Source organism: Sciurus vulgaris (genome assembly GCF_902686455.1).
Source record: "Sciurus vulgaris genome assembly, chromosome: 9".
In the NCBI taxonomy this organism is placed as follows: Eukaryota; Metazoa; Chordata; class Mammalia; order Rodentia; family Sciuridae; genus Sciurus; species Sciurus vulgaris.
The window spans coordinates 137,082,985-137,101,834 of record NC_136469.1 but is presented as its reverse complement, the minus strand read 5'-3'; the positions used below and the strand labels follow the sequence as shown (position 1 = coordinate 137,101,834).

The 18,850-nt window shown below is 51.6% G+C and overlaps 1 protein-coding gene across 1 annotated transcript; it reads right to left on the bottom strand.

The window, feature by feature from the left end:
• Positions 1 to 7,163: 7,163 nt before the first annotated feature.
• NKX3-2 (NK3 homeobox 2) lies at positions 7,164 to 9,683 on the bottom strand (the record flags this gene model as incomplete). The annotated part of the gene is made up of 2 exons (XM_079153516.1): positions 7,164 to 7,699; positions 9,218 to 9,683. The coding sequence occupies 2 exons, from the start codon at positions 9,681 to 9,683 to the stop codon at positions 7,164 to 7,166; spliced, it is 1,002 nt and encodes a 333-aa protein (XP_079009642.1).
• Between the last annotated feature and the right edge of the window lie 9,167 nt (positions 9,684 to 18,850).

Here is an 18,850-nt window from a genome sequence, read left to right as displayed (position 1 = left end):
TGGGGGACGGGAAGAAGGGGCAGTGTCCCAGGGCCTCCCCCATCCACAGGTCAGTCACCTAGGTGGCAGGTCAGTCACCCTGGTGATGCACTCGGACTATGCCTGGCTACCTCCTGACACCGTCAGGAATGCGTGGCACACATGCTGGAGCAGAGATTTTACTACTCGGTTTTTGTTTCCTCAAGCGGGTCCATTCTACTGAAGCTTTTCCAAAAAACACAAGCAAAAAGTAGAGTGGGCCCACAGATCCCTCGAAACGATGACACTTTGGCGCTGCCCAAGTTCCTCCGCAACCTTTGAACCCCCGCGGACTCCTAGCCTGCGGTCCACACTTAGCAAAGCTGGACGCCAGATGCGGAGGTCCGGAGGTGGCGCTGTGAGCGCCGCCCAGCGGTTCCCAGTAGGCCCGGCCCCGCTGCACTGACAGCCAGGCACCAGCGCGCACGCCTTCGTGGGTGTCGATGCGCAGAAATTCCAGTCGCACAGCTCGCGGAGTCTCCCAGGGAGGCCTTGGCGCGCACAAGGGAAGCCATTCAAAAATGTTAATAAGCGTATTAAAATGAGCAGCTTTACTGGCTGTCGTTTTACAGGGAGCCGCCCACCCTCGCTTTCAGGTGGACCCAGAACGCGAAAGCACTGGAGACATTTTCCCCCTTAACGCATTTGCCATGCGAGGAGAGGGTACGCTCCATAGGCCAACGCCGTTCAGAGGCGGAAGAGCCCCAGATCTCCTCCCGCTCCAGCGTGGTGGGAAAATCTGGACTTTTCCAAAACAGCTGACCTGAAAGGCAGGCAGAGGCGGTCCAGCTAGTGACCTTCCAGCGGAGGCCTGCAGGACAGCAACTCAGAGCTCCCCAAACCCTGAAGACAATACCCGCTCCCCGGACGAAAGCTAACACTGCTCTGGAAGGCAAGGATTCCGCGTGTAAAGTAGAGAGCATTTGTCCCTTACCATCACTCTCCGCCAGAGCTGAGCGTGGGTTCCAGTTACTCAGGGGACTTTCGACTTATTATTTTTTTAAATAGACGCCCGGAGAAATCAGTTGCTTAAGATTCAACAACTCAGTGGCAGAACTGCCTGGCCTGTGGAGTCCAGGCCCTCCGGCAGCCTTACCGTAGGGACCTAAGGAGCCATTGACTGCCATCCACCGCCTCCCACTCTCGGGCGGGCAGGACACACACGCGTAGTTCTTAACTCGAGCATCTTCCACCTGACCTCAGGGCACACGCCCAAGTCCTAGGGAAAGAGCTGAGACTCCACTGGTGGGGGCCGGGACAGGAAGCCCCCACGCCCGCACAGAACCTAGCGCTAGATCTTCACTCCCGGGGGTTTAAAGATGCCATTACAGAAAGCACGGGAGGAATCAGGCGCTCACCGGAGACCGTGCGGTCTGGTGCAGAGATCCTCACGCTCTTGGCCTTGGGGGCGCACAAACCGCTGGGCTTCGCGCCACAAAGGGGCTACCGGCAGGGACAGGGAAGGGGCGAACAAGGGTGCTTGTTCTAGGGAGCGTGGACGCTGTGGATCCGAAGATCTCACCGTGCACACCCCCTCAAACTTGGAGGAAACGTTTCTGTTCAGCAGCTAGCTTACCTCGCCAGAGGCTCCAGGGATGGTGAAGCCCTCAGGTGACGACCCCGCAACTCTCTTGTTTTCCCTCTGAAAGGAACGAAGAGATGCTATTCGTGGTGACCAGGGATTTCGGCTTTGCTCAGGGTGCGCCAGAAGTCCCCGCTACTGCCTCTCCCCGTCGGCCTCAAAGCAGAGAGTCTTCAGCAGGACTAGGGGCCAGGTGCGGGACTGCAGGGCTGTTTCCCAGTTCTCACGCTGGCCAACTGCTCTTAATGTAGACTTTGACATTTCCTTCCCAGGAAGTGTAGTCTCTCGCATTCAACAAATTTGAAACAAGTTATTCAACTTGAACTTGTACCCTACACAGGACCACCCCGGTTTGCAGGGTCCTGGGAATCAGTCAGTCTTCTCCTATAAATGCTTTAATGATTTTAACAACGCAATTTATTTGAACAATTCCTATGTGTCACTCCGGGGGAAAAAAACAATTTATTATTAGATGATGTAACCACTTATAATAAAACTTTTTTTTTTTTTTTTTTTTTTTGCAACCGAGTTTCATTTTTAAAACATTTAGATCAGGAGACCAAAAACTGGCCAGGTGTCTCCAGACTGACAGACCAGACCCTAAGTTCAGCAGACCACAGTGCACTTGGAACCCCCCTGGAGGATGTAGGAATTCAGATCAGCAATTCAGCATTGCCCAGAGTTCATAGTAATAATAATTAATAATAATGTCAACAATGATATGGTCCTACCAGTTGTACAGAGCTTAATGGTTTTCAAAGTGCATCCACACACCACTAGAGCTAAACCTGGGGAATGCCAGTGCTAAAGAACAATCTTTTGGCCACCTCAAATCCTAAAGCATGCGCTGAATCCTAAAAGGGCTTTGCATGACCTTGACCCCACCTCTTAGTGGCCTATGATGGTGGAAAAGTCACATGGCCTCTTTGAGCCTCAGTTTCCTCTTCTGTGAATGGAGATCAGGTTCACTAGGCAACAGGCAGCTTCAGTGAATTTGAGCAGGACATGATTTGGAGACACTTCCTCATGTATAAATCTCTAGACAAATGAATGGCGTTGTCGGGTTTTTTGCTATTATTGTCATTCTTGTAAACATTGTTAGGTTACTCCTCTGTGCCTTCCTTGGATTAGGAGCCTCTGCTGTTTTTTTCATCGAAGTGGCTTTCTGCAGCCGCAGAGTGCCCTGAGTGGGTGCCAAAAACCCCCATGCTACAGCCAGCCCTTCACTCTTTCTGACCTACAAAGTGCTTTCAAGCATTTGCTGCCTCTTGCAGTTCCTGCATAGTCTGTGCCATTCCCAATTAAAATAGTAGGCAGAGTGAGATTGGTGGACTACAAAGTTGAAGCCTTAGAGCCCCTTTGACAGCTGACTGGGCCCCTGCACTGGTCTATTTTGCTCCCCCCAAAGAGTGCTGCCCCATGTCCCCTGATTGTCCTTTGGAGCCCAGGACCTCCTCCACAACTTTCCAGGTTTCAGGGGAAATATCTGATTCTTCCTGTAGCATATGCTCTGTTGGCAGTGGCTTTCTCTTGAGCAAAGCAGGCGGCTTTCTATAAATGGGTTGAATTCTGTGGACTTTGCAGTGGAGACCGGATTCTACATTTTCCTCCATAACACCAACAGAAACTTGGGTAGAGAAGAGTAGATTTTCAGCTGTTGGTAGAGAGCTCTGGTGGCTGGTTAGGAAATTAGTTATAGGACCCTTTCCTGGAGGGAGAGATTCAGGCCTGGAATGAGGTTCTAATTCTCTGCAGTATTGGTCTGTCATTGCCAGGCTTTGCTCCAGAGGGCCCCTCCTCTGACAGAAGGGGACTGGGAACTAAGAGTAGTACTTCAGGTCATGCTGCACTCCTCAGAAACCCCAACAGGCCACCAGCCAACCCAGTCTCTCCAGGTTCAAGTCACTGACACTACTGAGTCACTGCTTGGAGGTATCAGGACACAGTGTTGGAGACCATTTCCCACTGTCTCCAATGACATTAGATTAGCCATCATCACCCTCTCCCTTTCTCAGTGTGGGAGTCCTGCAAGTATGCTGGGATTTACTATGACCAGGAAGCCATTTGTTTTTGAAAATAGAACCCAGTCTCAACTCTGCTATATCCCTATATAACTAGAACATTATACCACAGACCTAAGCTGCTGGAATAGGACACAAATTGAGATAAGCAAGGCCTACAGACCCAGGTGCTTTCTCTCTCTCTCTCCCTCCCTCTCTCTCTCTCTCTCTCTCTCTCTCTTTCTCTCTCTCTCTCTCTCTCACACACACACACACACACACACACACACACACACATACACACACCAGTGACATTTGACATCCATTGATCCCTAACTTGTTGCCAGAATGAGATTTGTGGGGTCAACTTGGATCCTCGGGACTCATTCAGTGCAGGTCACAGCGAATTCTGTCCCCTTTCCCAACTATTCCCCTTGTCTTGGTTTACCTATCTGTAAAGTGGGGCGGTGAGACCTGAATATCACCCCAAGACCAGCTCCAATGCTCACTAAAAGACAAATGGACAAAAGGATGAAGAAGAGGAAGGACTCTGGGCTCAGGCTGCAGCCCTGGCTGCTCTTAGTGACCAGGCCTCCAGGAGGCAGAGAGGGCTTGGAAGAAGAACAGGGGGAGGAGATGGAGAGACCCTTGAGCAGTCAGCAGGGCGTCAGGGAGCCAGACTGTTTTTCATCTTAAAAAGGGGGGTGTGGTAAGAAAGGGTGGGAAGAAGAAATAAAGTAATGCTGTGAATTTCCAACAGAAACCGCATCTGAAGTCCGAGCTACAGGTAAAGACACCAGGTCTTGTGTCCCAAAATGAGGTAGGAAACCTCTTGGACCTAGCCGATTCAGAGGTTGCCTGACTCCCGACCTCAAAACAGTCGGAGGCAACTCAAAGGGAAATTGCTCCAATCCGGACCATACTGAATTCACTCGAATCATTTTCCCCCGGGCACTCCAGGTAGCCCAGTAGAGCCAGCCCATCTGGGGAGTGCGGGACAGGGAGTGGGAGAGCGAGAGAAAGGACGCCGGGCACCCAGGTGGGAAGGGCAGGTGGGTGCGCGGTGGAAGAGGAAGCTCGGGGTGGGAGCCTGGAACTCCTTTTTCTCTTCGAAGCTTTCCGGTTGTTTGACCTACGAATTTTTTCTGTTAGGACGCAGCGACAAACTACTGCCATTGATAGGGGGGTGGGGGAGAGAGAGAAAATGAATCAATCTCCCCTTCCTAAAAACCCTCACTAAATGGAGCTCTCCGGGGAAAGGAAAGGGGCATTGCAACGTTATCGGAAAGGTTCCAACTTTCCACAAGGAAAATGCATTTATGATTAATTATAAAATTAAAGTGTAATTTTAAAATATTTGAAGAAGAAACAAAATGATCGCAGGAACCATCTGGAAGGTAGCTAGGCTGGGAAGCGAGAGGGCGGGGTGTGCATTTTCCGAGGGCCTTTGCCTTTCGCTTTTCGCTGTTCCCGGAAGGGGGAATCTTTCGGTAAAGCGCTGGTCGCCACGCTCCTCCTCACGAAGGGTTGCGGGACTCCTGGCTGCGGCCTTCCCAGTACGAAGGGAGGCCCGGAGGCCGGGAAGGTTGTGGCTGGGGAACGCCGCACATCAGTCTTTCCCCTCCACGTGAAATTGAAAGAAGCCCAGGCCTGGGTTTCAGTGTTTCCGGGCCCCCGAGTACCGAATGGAGGCCTGGGCGCCTGCAATGTGGCATTAACTCTTCCCTGCTCGCCAGGGACCTAGCGGGAGGACGCTGCTGAAGCGAACATTTCGCTCCGGGGAGTCAGGAACCCCAGCGGGGCCTGACCATCTGTAAAACGGGGTAGTAAATAAACCTCGCCCAGCCATCTTCTGCTCCCCCAGTGGATTTTGGTGCGGAGCAAACGACGACATGTCATTGAAGGAGCAGAAGCGCTTTTACACTACGTAGAGTACTATTTGTCCCCAGCAGGGATAAATGCCAGGTGATCCTTCCTGGGAGACTTGGTTCAGAATTTCAAGCGAGTGTTCACTAGCCGGTTCTTGGAATCAAATAAAAACTGACCACTTAGAGAAATGCTCCGAAAATCGAAAGCAAACAGGATGGCGGAGGACACGAAAGGGTCAGCAGATTAGAGTAGGGGGTGGGAATTGGCTGTGGGCTCAACTATGGGCTTTCCTAGATCTGCAGCCAATGCCCTCGAGAAAACAAGGAATCCTAGGAATTTGCCATGGGATTCAGTGGGATTCTTCCGTGGCTCCTACAAACCCCTGGACTGTGGGGTTCAAGCCCTTCCTGCCGGGTGAGCAGCGGGCTGCCCTGGGGAGGCAAGACGTTCCCAGTCCAAGACCGAGAAGAGTGTGAGAAAACGAGCCCAGCCACTTTCACCCCACGCTATCGGTTCCCTAAAGCCAAAGCCGCACCGAGTTTGAGAGAAAACACCGCATCGAGGAAGGCAAGTTGAACTAAGTTTATAAATAAAAAAATACAGCGAATAGTTTCCAAACTTCACAAATCTTTTTAAAGATAATACTCTAGTTGAGTGCACAGTGCCCTTAAGGAGGCGAAAAGCGGCGAGGTTGACCAGACAGGTAGGATCACCTGTTTTAGAAACAAGTGAGGCGTAGAGGGGAGTCCCGAGCCAGAGCGCAGAAGTCGCGGAGGGGCCTGGCGGCTGGACTGCTGAGCGCGCCATGGGAAGGCTGGCCAGGGATATTCACATTGATTACAAAAATAACCGTTATTTGATTACAAACAACTGAAAAGTGCTACAAGTCTTAACCTCCTTTGAAAAATAAAAAGAAATAAAGGCAAGTTTCTGCGAAGGGTCGCTCAGGTGCGCTCTCTTCATGTTGGGGGCTCCCAGGCACTCCCTGTTTGGGCGCGGGCCTGGTAACTGGTTGGGAAAAGGAAGGCGTGGGGACTTCCTGGCCGGCCCCGCGCCTAGAGGCGCCTTTTCTTACATTCAGCACCCTGTAGTGCACCCCCGCCGGTGCTCTGGCACTCGGGAGGTGTGGGGCGGAGGCTCCCAAAGCCAACCCTTCACAGTTCTAATCAACCCCGGGCCTGGGGCAGCCAGGCTTCCGCACTCCTTTGTCACAAATGCAATTTCCAAAAATAAGAGATATGTAGATACACATAGATCGGTAGCATGGATACCATGAACTAGTGTGGCCTAGTGCACGAAGCTCTCGGCAGGCCTGAATTTCTGGGGATTCAGGCTATGTGGTCTCCAGGAGTCCTCTCCGCTCCGGGGAAACACCATCCCCAGGCGAACACAATCCAAATCCGAATCCAAATCCACAGTCGTGGTAATAAATAGTGTCCAGGGGCTTACAGGCAGATGAGGGGCGAGCAGGGCTCTGAGGCCATGGGGTGACTGTCCAAATTAGAAAAAAGGCGCCCCCTCGGGGTGACTTAGTTCAGGTCATACGTACTGACTGGCGGAGCCAGAGCTGGATTTCATCCTCCACTTGCCCCTTGGGTTGGGCGCGCCTGCACCGAGGACAACCTGAACAGCTGTCAGCGGCAGTTGGCGCTAGGGCGCAGGAATCGATCACTGGCTGCCTTGTCCCAGGCGGCTCACTGAGTGCCAGCTGCGGCTGCGCACGTGGAGAGCGCCCAGCCCGGGAGGCAGTAGTAAGGGTAATAGTAGGAGGGCTGAAGTGGCAGAAGCGAAGGTGGCCTCAGCACCTCGCCGGGCAGATACTGTCTCTGGTCGTCGCGCACCAGCACTTTCACTGCCACCTTCTTGGCTGCGGGCGCCGAGGCCAGCAGGTCGGCGGCCATCTGCCGGCGCTTGGTCTTGTAGCGACGGTTCTGGAACCAAATCTTCACCTGAGTCTCGGTGAGCTTCAGTGACGCTGCCAGGTCGGCGCGTTCCGGCCCGGACAGGTAGCGCTGGTGGTTAAAACGGCGTTCCAGCTCGAAGACTTGCGCGTGGGAGAAGGCGGCGCGCGAGCGCTTCTTTCGGGGTTTGGGCGCCGCGGGTTCTTCCTCCTCCTCCGCGCCGCCCGCCGGGCCGCCGCTACCTCCGCCGCCCGCGCCGCTGCACAGCCCTGGCAAGCGCGCACCTCCCGGGCCAACGCCGTCATCCTCGGCTCTCGGGCTTCGGTCGCCTGCAGATCCCGGTGGAAACAAAAACGAGAATGTCACATTGATCAAATTATGTGCGTGTACGAATATGCCACAGTGAAACACACTATTCGGTGCTATTATGCACTGGTAAAAACATTTTTTTTTTTTTTTTTAAACAAGAGAATGTCAGAGTCGCAGAGTGAGTCTAAGTCTCAACTGCAGGGGCCACCGGGGGCGGAAATACGCTTCGATCCCCGCAACACAGAGATGAAGTCCCGAAATCCGTGGGCTCTGGAGATATGTCTCAGAACCCTGTCCCACTGGCTTCTCGCATCTAGGCTTCTTCTGGAAAGGGCAAAGAAATCAGCAACTGTCCTAACGCTGTGCTTCCCGCGCACTCTGAGCTCCAGGTTCTCCTTAGTAACGTGACCCCTTAGTAACGCAGGACGCTGGGCCTGAGCATCCCTGGAAGCCCTCTGCTCAGCACTGAGCCCTGGCGTTCTAGGCTGCGTTTCTGTGACCCTCCTCCGGTTCACCGCCTCCGCACACTCACACTCACACTCACACACGTGTGCCGTCACAGCACACACGCATTGGCTACACATAAAGGGAATGTCGGAATGTCGGGGGGTGGGGAGCAGATCTTGGGATCAGAGGTAACTGGCATCTCCCCCTCCCCCCATTGCCTAGGATTGCTGTGCCAAGGACTTAGGTGGGTTTTTCGACTCTCTTCCCAAGGAAACGAGAAGGCTGGGGCTGAACGGTGCAGCGAGCTGTCTGCCCCTGACTCGTCCTACGGCTCTTCCCCGGCTCTCCCCGAAGCCCCCCAGTGGAGTGGTCCACTGTGTTTGCCTGCTTTGGGGCAGCGCTAGGCCTACAGCAGCGTGCACCCAACCGACAGGCATCGGGGTTGACTTCCCACCAAGAAACGTGTCAGCTTCTGGCTGAGGGGGCTCCTCTTCGAGATGCCTTGGTTTTGACTTCAAACCCTCACCCTCTTCTTTCAGATGGCTACTGAGTTTGCTCCCAGCTCCTGGTTTCTCAGTCCAACACTACTCTCCCAGCCCTAGGGCTGGAAAACTAAACCAGCCTTTCCTCCAAAGTCCCTCTCTGCAGATCCTGGGCTCTGTCCCACTTGGAGGTGTCCACAAGTTATTCGGATTAGGTAAAGGCTGAGTCCTGGAACATCCAGACGTCAGGGTATTTGGGCCAGGGCGAGGTCACTGCCTAGCTGAGATCTCTGGTCCCCTTTTTTGCTGACTTTGAGGATTTGAGGACAGACACAGCTAAGGCACTGGTGACGAACTCCAAGCTCTCCCAGCACCAAGTGCAACTCTTCTCTTCCTACCGGGTCCAGGGCACATTGCCCCAGGAAGCAGGGTGAGGAGTTCCTCGGTCCTCTGGGGGTCCCAGTTCCCAGAGGGTCAGGGAAGTCCTCACCAAAGCGCAGAACCTTGGGACCTGGCCAGAAGCTGAGTCCCGGGTGACCCCAGGGTGACCTCCTTGTTCATGCCCTCCTTGTTCAACCCCTTCCCCTCCCCCGCCCCAAGCCAGCAGACCTGAAACGCTGGCTGACATCTCGCTGTCGCTCCGGCCTGCGACTTCCTCCTCCAGGTCCTTGGCGGCGTGCAACCCGCAGACCGGCTGGTCTAGGCCCAGGGTCCCCCCGGCTACGCCGGCCCCGCTGGCTGCCGGCACGTCCACGCAGCGCCGCCTGTTCTCGTTGTCCTCGCTGAGAGCAGAGTCCGAGTCCCAGCCTCCCGGGGTCTCCGCGGTCTGCCCCGCAGCTGTTCTGGCCCGGGCAGGAGACGCTAGCAGTGAGTCCTCGGCGCCCCCCAGCGCACCCGCGTCCGCCTCCCCAAAGAGCCGCCAGCAGCAGACAGCGGGCGCTGCGGCCACCGCCACCGCGGTGCTCCCAGGCGCCGAGCGCCCCTCCGGCGCAGCCAGCCCGCCGCGCTCCTCTTTCTTGTTGAGGATCGCCTGGATGGAGAAGGGCGTCAAGGTGTTGGCGCCGCGCACAGCCATCTGCGCCGCGGGCCGGAGCGGGCGGCCGGCCGGGCGGGCAGCTGGGGCGCGGGGCAGCTCGGAGCCAGAAAGAGGACGCCAGCAACCCGAGAGCGAGTGAGCCGGGCGCGCCAGGCCCTTGCAGCCCACTACTGCGCAGCTTCCAGCCCCCGCCCCCTCTGTCCCAGGATCTGCGCCGACCCTCGCCCCCACCTCCGAGGCCCACCCCGCCTGGAGACCCCCCGCCCCCTGAATCCAGCGCCAGACGCTCTCCACTCCCTGCTCAGCTGGCCAGGGGTTGCCCCCTCTGGGGAGTGCGGGAGAATCGGTGGGGGCCCCTCCGCGCTGCAGTCCCTAGTTCCGCCGGGGCGCACGGCCCAAGTCACTTTTTCTTAGCGCCTCTGTCTTCCCCGCCTGCAGGATTTCACTCGGGGCCGGTCCTCCTCTTCCCCGCTGGGCTGGCTCTTCCGGAGCCCACCCCCCTGGCGGCGGCAGCGGCGGCGGCGGCGGCGGTGGCGGCGGCGGCGGCCTCTGGATTCAGAGAGGAACGGGCACCTTTTTACCCTCTGCCCTGGTTTTATCTGTTTCTTCTCTCTTTCCTTCCCCTGCGTTCCACCGCACCCCCCTCCCTCCCGGGTGTCATTCCTCACCGCTGAGTGACAGCTTCAAGTCACACCCCTTCGTTGGGCCGTCCGGAGCGCTCCGGGCAGTCGATTGGCTGGTTCCAGCAGAGAGACGTTGGCTGGAAGAGACAAAACTGGGCACGTCGAGCCGCTCAAGACAGAGTCTCATTTAACCTCTTCTCTCCTGAACCTGGTTTTCGAAGCATCCTCCAGTAACAAGGAGGCTCACCCACCCCGAAACTACGTTTCTTATTTTTGCAGATATAACCACCTACTCCAGGGTCATGATGGAGCACGGATATGAAGTTCGGTCAAAGTCTGCGGCGAAAATCCAAGATAATTCGTAAATGACTCGGAGTTTCTGTTCTTTAGGAAGGATCCCAAAGTCGAAGAAAAAAATAAAAAAATGCGTCCTTCTTATCCCCAAAGTTTCGCTGCTTCCTCTGTGTTAATGCTATTCGCTGAAATAATCAGTTAAAATCGTTCTGGAAATAGTTTCCTTTCCTTCTCGTCTTTGATTTGATGTGACTTCTATACAGGAATTGAGTTTTAAAATCCTATAGTTAGAACTAAAGTCAGGCGAGAAATTGGAAGGCATCTTTGGGAGAACTTCTGGAATTGTTCAGTCATTTCTCTGGGCAGTGAACACTGAATTTAATTGGAGCTTAAGTTTTTCACCAGGAAGAGAAGAAAATCTTAAAATTTGTTCTTTAAATATTTTGTTACTTGTGAATTTAATAGAAACAGATAAGCGTTTGTTCGAAGGAATATCTGGGAATTACCATAGTAATGATCCAGAACTGACAAAATTTAATACTGTTTAAAAAATAAGAAACACATTGTTTTATGGAGTAGAAGGAGCCAAGTAAGAAATACGAATATTGTGGGTATATTAAAACACATGTTGTTTTTATTTTTAAGTAAAATTTGTTCAAGTAACATTTTACTGTCTTCTACAAATTTTACCAGAGGTTTAAGAACATCAAATACACAAACTTGAACCATTAAATACATTTAAAGAACTGTGATTGTTAACTTACTGATTTGCTGGGATTTGTGTTTTAAAGTCATTAAAATAAATAACATTTCCCTATTTCTGTTTTGGTTGTTCTTGTTCTGTGCTGCAGGAAGAAATACATGTACAAGCCCTAGTTTGCAGACCCAGAATGAGGTTTGGCATTACGTAGACTTCAGCATTTCATGCACATGATTTTTTTCTTTGTTCAGAACCTGTAGTGTACCTTGGAAAAAGTTCCCACTAGAAGAAGCCATTGCCATTTATAATTTTTTTTTTTACAATTATATCAGTTTTGAAGGAAAGTTCTTAAATTTGATGTCAGGATTTTGCAGAAAAGTTGGGTACACTCCACACCAGGGAGAGAAACATAACAGAATGCTTGCAAGGTTTCTAAAGAAAGTGACCCTTCCCTCCCCACAAATTTCCCCTATTTTTTTTTTAAATTGCCATCCCTACTACCCACCCTAGTCAGGGTGTAGGGAGTACATTAGGTACTGTCATTCTCTAGGAGCAGATTGAGGACGAGGTTGACATAGGCTTCCCAGAATGTAGGGGATGGGCAGGTGTAGACTTTGTGTCCCATAGAGTTATGGCTCTGTGGGCTTAGGTCTTGGTTTGACAAATAATAGAGTGTGTTTCGGACATACGGGCGGGTAGAGATGTTTGGAGGTTGAATGGTCGAGTACTAGAATAAATTTGGGAGCTATATACTTACTGGAAAATAAGAACTACTATTTAGTTGACCAAAAAAAAAAAAAAAAAAAAAAAATTAAAAATCCCATCAAATCTCGGTTGCCACAGGCTTGGGAAGAGGTTTTCAAAGCATGAAAGATGCGGTTCGACACTCTTGAGTTGTCGGGGGTATTTTGTGTGTTCCGGGAGTAACAGAAAGTGGCTGCATTCCGCGGCTCAGTCACCGCCACGGAGACTGCTGTCGTCAACTCGGGCAACTGCGGCGGCGAGTCGATCTTTAGGTTGGGTGAGTGACTGCAGGCAGGCCAGGGAGGTGGGTATGTGGCAGGGTCTTGAGCTACAACTAGAAGCTGCTCCTAACAGGGCTTGGGTGGAGATGCAAGGCTTCTGGGGACCGAGAGTGGAGCTAGTCGGGTGCACAGAGATACCCTGGGGTGCATCTACAGAGTCGAGGCCCGCGAGTGAGGTGTGTGACTGGAGCTCAGGAAGTTACCACGCTTCTTAGGGGCGCAGGTCGCTGGGGAGCGCGGGGGTCTCAGTCGGCGCGCCGGAATCCCGCTCTGAGCCGGTGGAAGGCGACTTCCTCCGGGCTACGCCTTAGCGCCAAGACCCGGGGGCGCAGACGACCGTGCCGCCTGTCGTTTCGTTGGTGCCGCGCTCCGGCCTGAGCCGGCCAGGCGTCGGCGGAGCTGGGGAGTCGGGCTGGGCGGCCGGAGAGGCTCCTAGGGGCATCCGGCTCGCCCGGCGCCCGCGCCTTCCTCCCCGGCCGCGCCCCTCCTCGCCCCCGGCCCGGCTCGCCCTAGTTTTCTCCCTCTCCTTCCCCTCCGGCGGCCTCCTCTCCTTCCAGGTCCTCCTCCTCCCCTCCCCTCCCCCCGTTCCTTCTCCGAAGTCCGGTTCCTGCGCGCCCCCTACGTGCCGCGCCCTCGGGTCCCCGAGACGGCCGGGGCCTGGAATGCCGCTGGGTGGTGACGCTTCCGCCCGCCGCGGGCGGAGAGGGCATGAGGATGGAAAGCCGCGGGGGCTGCCCAGCCGGGAACCCCGGCCTCCGGCGCGCGCTCAGGCTGATGCACACGCGTCCGCGCTCCCAGGAGCCCCAGTCCGCTGAGCATTTTCATCTGGGTCACATGCGACGCGTCGTTTCTGTCCGCCACCGGCACCCTCCCTGGGCCGCTTCGCTTAGGCAAGGAGACCACCCTCTGCCACAAGCGTCCCGAGGGCGCGCGCCGGGCGCTCCTCTGTAACTGCAGGCCCTGCGGGTCTCGCCTCTCAGCGTCGGCTGACTGGAGTCACCTGTCCTCCTTAGTTTCTACTCCTTTAAAACGAGGATTTGGACGGTGCCCCGTGAGGCGGCTGCTGAGCTGCTGGAATAGGGGGACGGGCAGGGGGCTGGTGGTCGACTGGCCAGAACTCCGTCTAGGCAGAGGTCCTGCCCCGCACCGACTGGGTTGCCATTCACACTCCGAGGGCTCTCCAATCAGCCAAGCAACTCAGGCGTCAAGCCACAGGCTTTCCCGCCAGCAGACCCGGCTGCTGTGGTCCTAAGTTATTCAGGCCACGGCGGGGTGTCCCATGTGCATGGACCAGGTGCATCAGACTGCAGAGAGAAGGGTTGCCGTGACGGGCCAAGGTAGTTTTATGGGTAGACACTGCTGGTCCACAAAGCACGGGAGCCGAAGCCTATTGGGTTGCTTCCTGTAGACCAAGCACCCTAGGGATGCAATGAGTAGAAAACAGTGTTGTCCTTTTACACATGTGGAAACTGTGTATCAGTAGGTGGCTGAAGCAGAATTCACACCTAGCCTCATCTGATGTCAAATCTAGTTGAATTTTCCTCTGTAACCGGTTTTTCTCACTAACCTCCAGGTGTATTCTCCTTAAACGTTTCCAGCATCGTTATTATCAGTTTCTAATAACTCATTCATTAGAAAACGAGCCTTATTTGCATTTAAGAAAGTCAAAGAAAAAAATGAAGTAGGCAAATTAACCATTTTTTTTTTTTCTATTCTGCGCACTTGAAAATAAAGCACTCTAAGGCCCGAGGATCTGAACCTAAACTTCTCTTTAAGGAGAAAGAAACACCGTCTTATTTTACTCAATAAACCAAACCATGCGTAGAGGGAGACAGCCAAGTGATGGAAACTCATTGGGTTCAGAGATCAGATTAAGCTTGTGAGTCCGAGATGTAGGGAAGCGACCACAAGCAAGACACGTTCCCTTTGGAGCTTAGATTCCTTGCTGTAGAAAGCCGGGGTTGGAGATCAGCTCTTAAGTGTACTAAAAATAAAGCACTGGCTCGGGAACCCGCCTGGTAAATGGAGAACGGGCGCCACCTAGCGGAAACTCCTTCGGGATGCGTGGTGGACCGGTGTAAGGAAGTACGGAGGCTAAGTAGGGGAGACACAGAGAAAAGGTTAGTTTCCCAAAACAGAACATTTTTGCTCCCAGTTTTATGTTTCCACAGTCTCACGTAGTCAGTGACCTAATAGTAGAGATGTTCGACTTTAAAACTCGCCCAGACACAGAATTACACTTAAGACTGAGCTCATTCAAGGGTAGGGGGAAGGGATTGGGGGCAGGGTGAGAACATGTAGAGATCATTTTCAGCACCATGGGTGTTGCAGTGGGGCGAGCCTAGAGACTTCTGACCTCCTTCCTAACCCATCTTGGATTCCTCTGTGCAAATTCTGTAGCCCTGCATAGCTGTGAGCGTTCGCCGCTCTCCTTGGATGATGGTTTAGGGCATATGTAGCTTTGGGTTTTATTGGTGCCATAGGGATTTTTTCAGAGACTATTTTGTTCGTAATACTAACGAGGTATTTAACCTTAAACATCGCAATGCTTAGGCATTACAAAACCCTTCTCCTCCCCAGAGTTTTATTTTCTCATTTGGGTTGCAATTAGAGGGTGGGTGGATGGAGGTGCTATTTGGGCGAGGTGGAGGGTACTCCAAAGCAAGCGGGTTTGAGACCAGACAGAGAAAGAGGTTTTGTACTGTTGGCCGTGCTGAGTTTGAGACGCTTGTGGAATACCAGTAAAGCCCTATGGATTCATTGTGTTTCTGTGTCTCATTATCTTGGGGCCTCCCTGTTCCATACCAGGTTCTTCTTGGGAAATTTCCCAGCTTGTGCCTCCTCTCAGGCACTTTTCCAGGTTCTCGGGTTCAAAGACCTTTGAAAAACCCTACCCTCCATAAACAAAGGTATTTGTTTATGGAAAAATGGAAAAACTTCAGGTGGTGATAAGTGCTATGGAAAAAATCAAAACTGTGATGTGATAGAGACAGGGCTGCTTTTTATGGAGTCAGATTCAAAGCAGAAAGAGATAACTTGGGAAGACTGGAGAGGTTTTCAGAGAAAGAGAGGAAACTAATACACACCTAATATTTAGGTGTTACCAATCTTGTTATGGTTTAGATGTGGTGTCCCCCAAAACTCATGTGTGAGACAATGCAAGAAGGTTTGGAGGAGAAATGATTGGGTTCTAGCCTTAACCTAATCAGTAACTTGATCCCTGATGGGATTAACTAAGTGGTAACTGGAGGCAGGTGGGGTGTGGCCCGAGGAAGTGGATAATTGGGGGTGTGGCTTTGGGGTACATATTTTATATCTGGACCTGGAGCATCTTGCTACCTGCTTCCTGATCACCATGTGAGCTGCTTCCCTCTGCCACTCTTCCGCCATGATGTCCTGTCTCACCTTGAGCCCCGAGGAATGGCACTGGCCTTCTGTGGACTAAAACTTCTGAAACCATAAGCCCTCAAATAAATTTTCCTCCTCTACAATTGTGCTGGGTGGGTCTTTTAGTGACAGCAGCAAAAAAGCTGACTGAAACTGTGATGGTCTGAATCTTCGTATCGCCCTCGTTCACATGTTGATATTGTGTCCTGCAATTGATGGTATTAGAATGTGGGGTCTTTAGAAGGCAATTAGGTCATAAAGGTTCGGTCCTCATGAATGGGATTAGTGCCCCCAGTGAGAAGAGGCAGGAGGGAGTTTGCTTCCTCTTTTTGTGAGTCTTTGTCTCTGTCTCTTTTTCCCATATGCAGATACAAGAAGGAGTTTGTCACCAAACACTGGATCTGTTGGTATCTTGATCTTGAACTTCCCAACCTCCAGAACTGTGAGAAATAAACGTCTGCCCTTTAAGCCATCCAATCTGCCATTCTTGTTAGAGTAGACCTAACTGGTGGAGGCACTCTCCTCGTGTGCTCACCACTCAACAGCATGCTCCTGTGGCCAGGGCACAGGGGACGAGGGGCAGAGCGGGGAGCTGGGGCCTGAGAGTGCTCAGGTCCAGCAGGGTTCTGTAAGCCACCCTAGGGGGGGTGAGCTTCTCTCTAGATATGATGGGAAACCACAGGAAGATTTTAAGCCGAGGTAACTGAATATGATTTACATTTTGAAAAAGAACACATTGCCTCTTCCCTGGCAAAAACTTGGTAGGGACAACAAAAGAAGACTCAGCGAGACCAACTGGAAGCTTGTGCAAGAAACTGAGCCTGGATCAGGTAGTTCTACTGGAGATGGAGGGAGGTGACCATCAGAACTGGCATTTGTCAGTATTCTTGATTTTTAAAAAAATTATGGCACAATATACACAACAAAATTTACCACTGAAGTCATTTTAGAATATGCAGTTCAGGGTATCAAGTCCCTCCATCCATCCCAAGAATGCTTTCACCTGCTCACACTGACGATCTGTTCAACACTGACTTCTCACTTCCCCCTCCCCAGCCTGCTCCATGTACTCCAAGTGTAGAATCATGCAACATTTCTCTTTTTGTGATTGGATTATTTTAATTAGTATAATATTCTTGAAGTTCATATATACTGTAGATTGTGCCAGGATTGTCTTCTTTTTAAATTATGTTCTCTTGTATTTTCTTTATCCAGTCATCCATCCGTGGACATTTGAGTGGCTCTTACCTCTTGGCTCTCTAGAATAATGCTGCATTGAACATATATGTGTGTCGCTATGTCTTCCTGATCCTGCTTCCAGACCCAGAAATGGGATTGCTAGATCATGTGATTATTTCATTTTCAATTTTTTTCTGGCACCTCCATGCTCTGTTGAATTGACTCCCACCAGCGAAGTGCAGGGATTTCTCCACATCCCTGCCAAACCTGTTATTTTCTGTTTTTGTGATAGCAGGGGTATCTCATTGTTGAATTGTTTTGCATTTCCTTAATGATTGGGAATGTCAGAGCATCTTTTTCCTGTGCTTGTTGGCCACTTGTATATTCTTGGAGAAATGCCTAAGTTGTTTGCCTATGTTTGAATTGTGTTATTATTTTGTAGTTGAGTTGTAGGAGTTCTCCATATAATCTAGATATTTATCACTTATCAATATATGATTTGCACTTTTTTCTCCCATTCTGTGGATTGAATGTCACTGGTGGTTTTAGTCAGCCTTATTGCTGCTGTGACTACAGGACCTGACCTGACCAACTGTAAAGGAGGGAAGGTTTGTTTAGGGGCTCACAGTTTCAGAGGTCTCAATCCATAGACAGCCAGCTTTATTCCTCAGGTCGCAGGTGAGGCTGAACGTCATGATGGAAGAGTGTGGCAGAGGGAAGCAGTTCACAAGGTGATCAGGAAGCAGAGAGAGAGAGAGAGACTCCATTCTTCAGATGCACACTATATACCCAAAGCCAGGCCCCAATTCCTACCTCCTCCAAACACACCTACCACTTGACTTGCCACTCAGTTAATCCATATCAGGGGATTAATTCACTGATTGGGTTAAGACTCTTACAACCCAATCATTTCTCTTCTGAACCTTCCTGCATTGTCTCACACATGAGCTTTTGGGGGACACCTCACATCTAAACCACAACAATAGTTTTCTTTTTCTTTTTTTTTTTTTTCTCTCTTTTTTTCTTTTGTTGGGGGAGGACAGTACTGGGATTTAATCCGGGGTTTCATACATACTAGGCAGGAGCTCTACCACTGAGCTATATCCCCATCCGCTTTTAAAATTTTTGAGACAGCTTCTTGCTAAATTGCCCAGGGCGGCTGCAAATTTGTGATCTTCCTGCCTTAGCCTCCCTTCGGGTTTCAAGCCTGTGCAACTGCACCCAGCTTCTCTGTTGCCATTCTTAACAGACCCAGTGGGCTGGATGCAGGTGAGGAGAAGGGAGTAATCTAAGATATTTCCTGGACTTGAGCCTGGGGAACTGAATTTATGGTTTGGATATGACGTGTTCCCTTAAAGCTCCTGAGTTAATGCAGAAGTCTTCAGAGTTGAAATGATTAGATGAGGAGAGCTAATCAGTCCATCGTAGTTTAAATGGATTAACGAGGCAGTAACTGTGGGCAGATGGGGTCTGTGGAGGAGGTGGGTCACTGGGGGTGGGCCTGGAGGATCATAGATCCTGTCTCCTATTTCCTCCTTTTCTCTGTCCACTTCCTGGCCTCCATGAGCAGAGCAGCACACCCTGGTACACTCGTGAACCATGATGTTCTGCCTCACCTCAGGCTGGCTGACCATGGATGGAACCTCTGAAACCAGGAGCCAAAGATAAATATTTTCCTCCACTAAGCTGTTCTTGTCAGGTGTTTTGGTCATAGGGATGGAAACCTAGTTAACACACTGAGTGAGTAGTGATGCTGTTGTTGATCTAGATGGAAAAGACTTGGTGGGGAGAGGGTAGGAGGAACTTGTTCACTTTTGGAGGTATTACATCTGAGAGGCTTCTTAAAGATCCACACCAAGAAGACTGACTAATAAACCATAGAGTAGGAGAAAATATTTATAAATGATTACATTTTTAATGATTGTTGATAAAGAAACCATATGTGAGGTGTGAATTAAGGAATGAAGATAACATTTCAAGAAGTCAGCCAAGACAGAA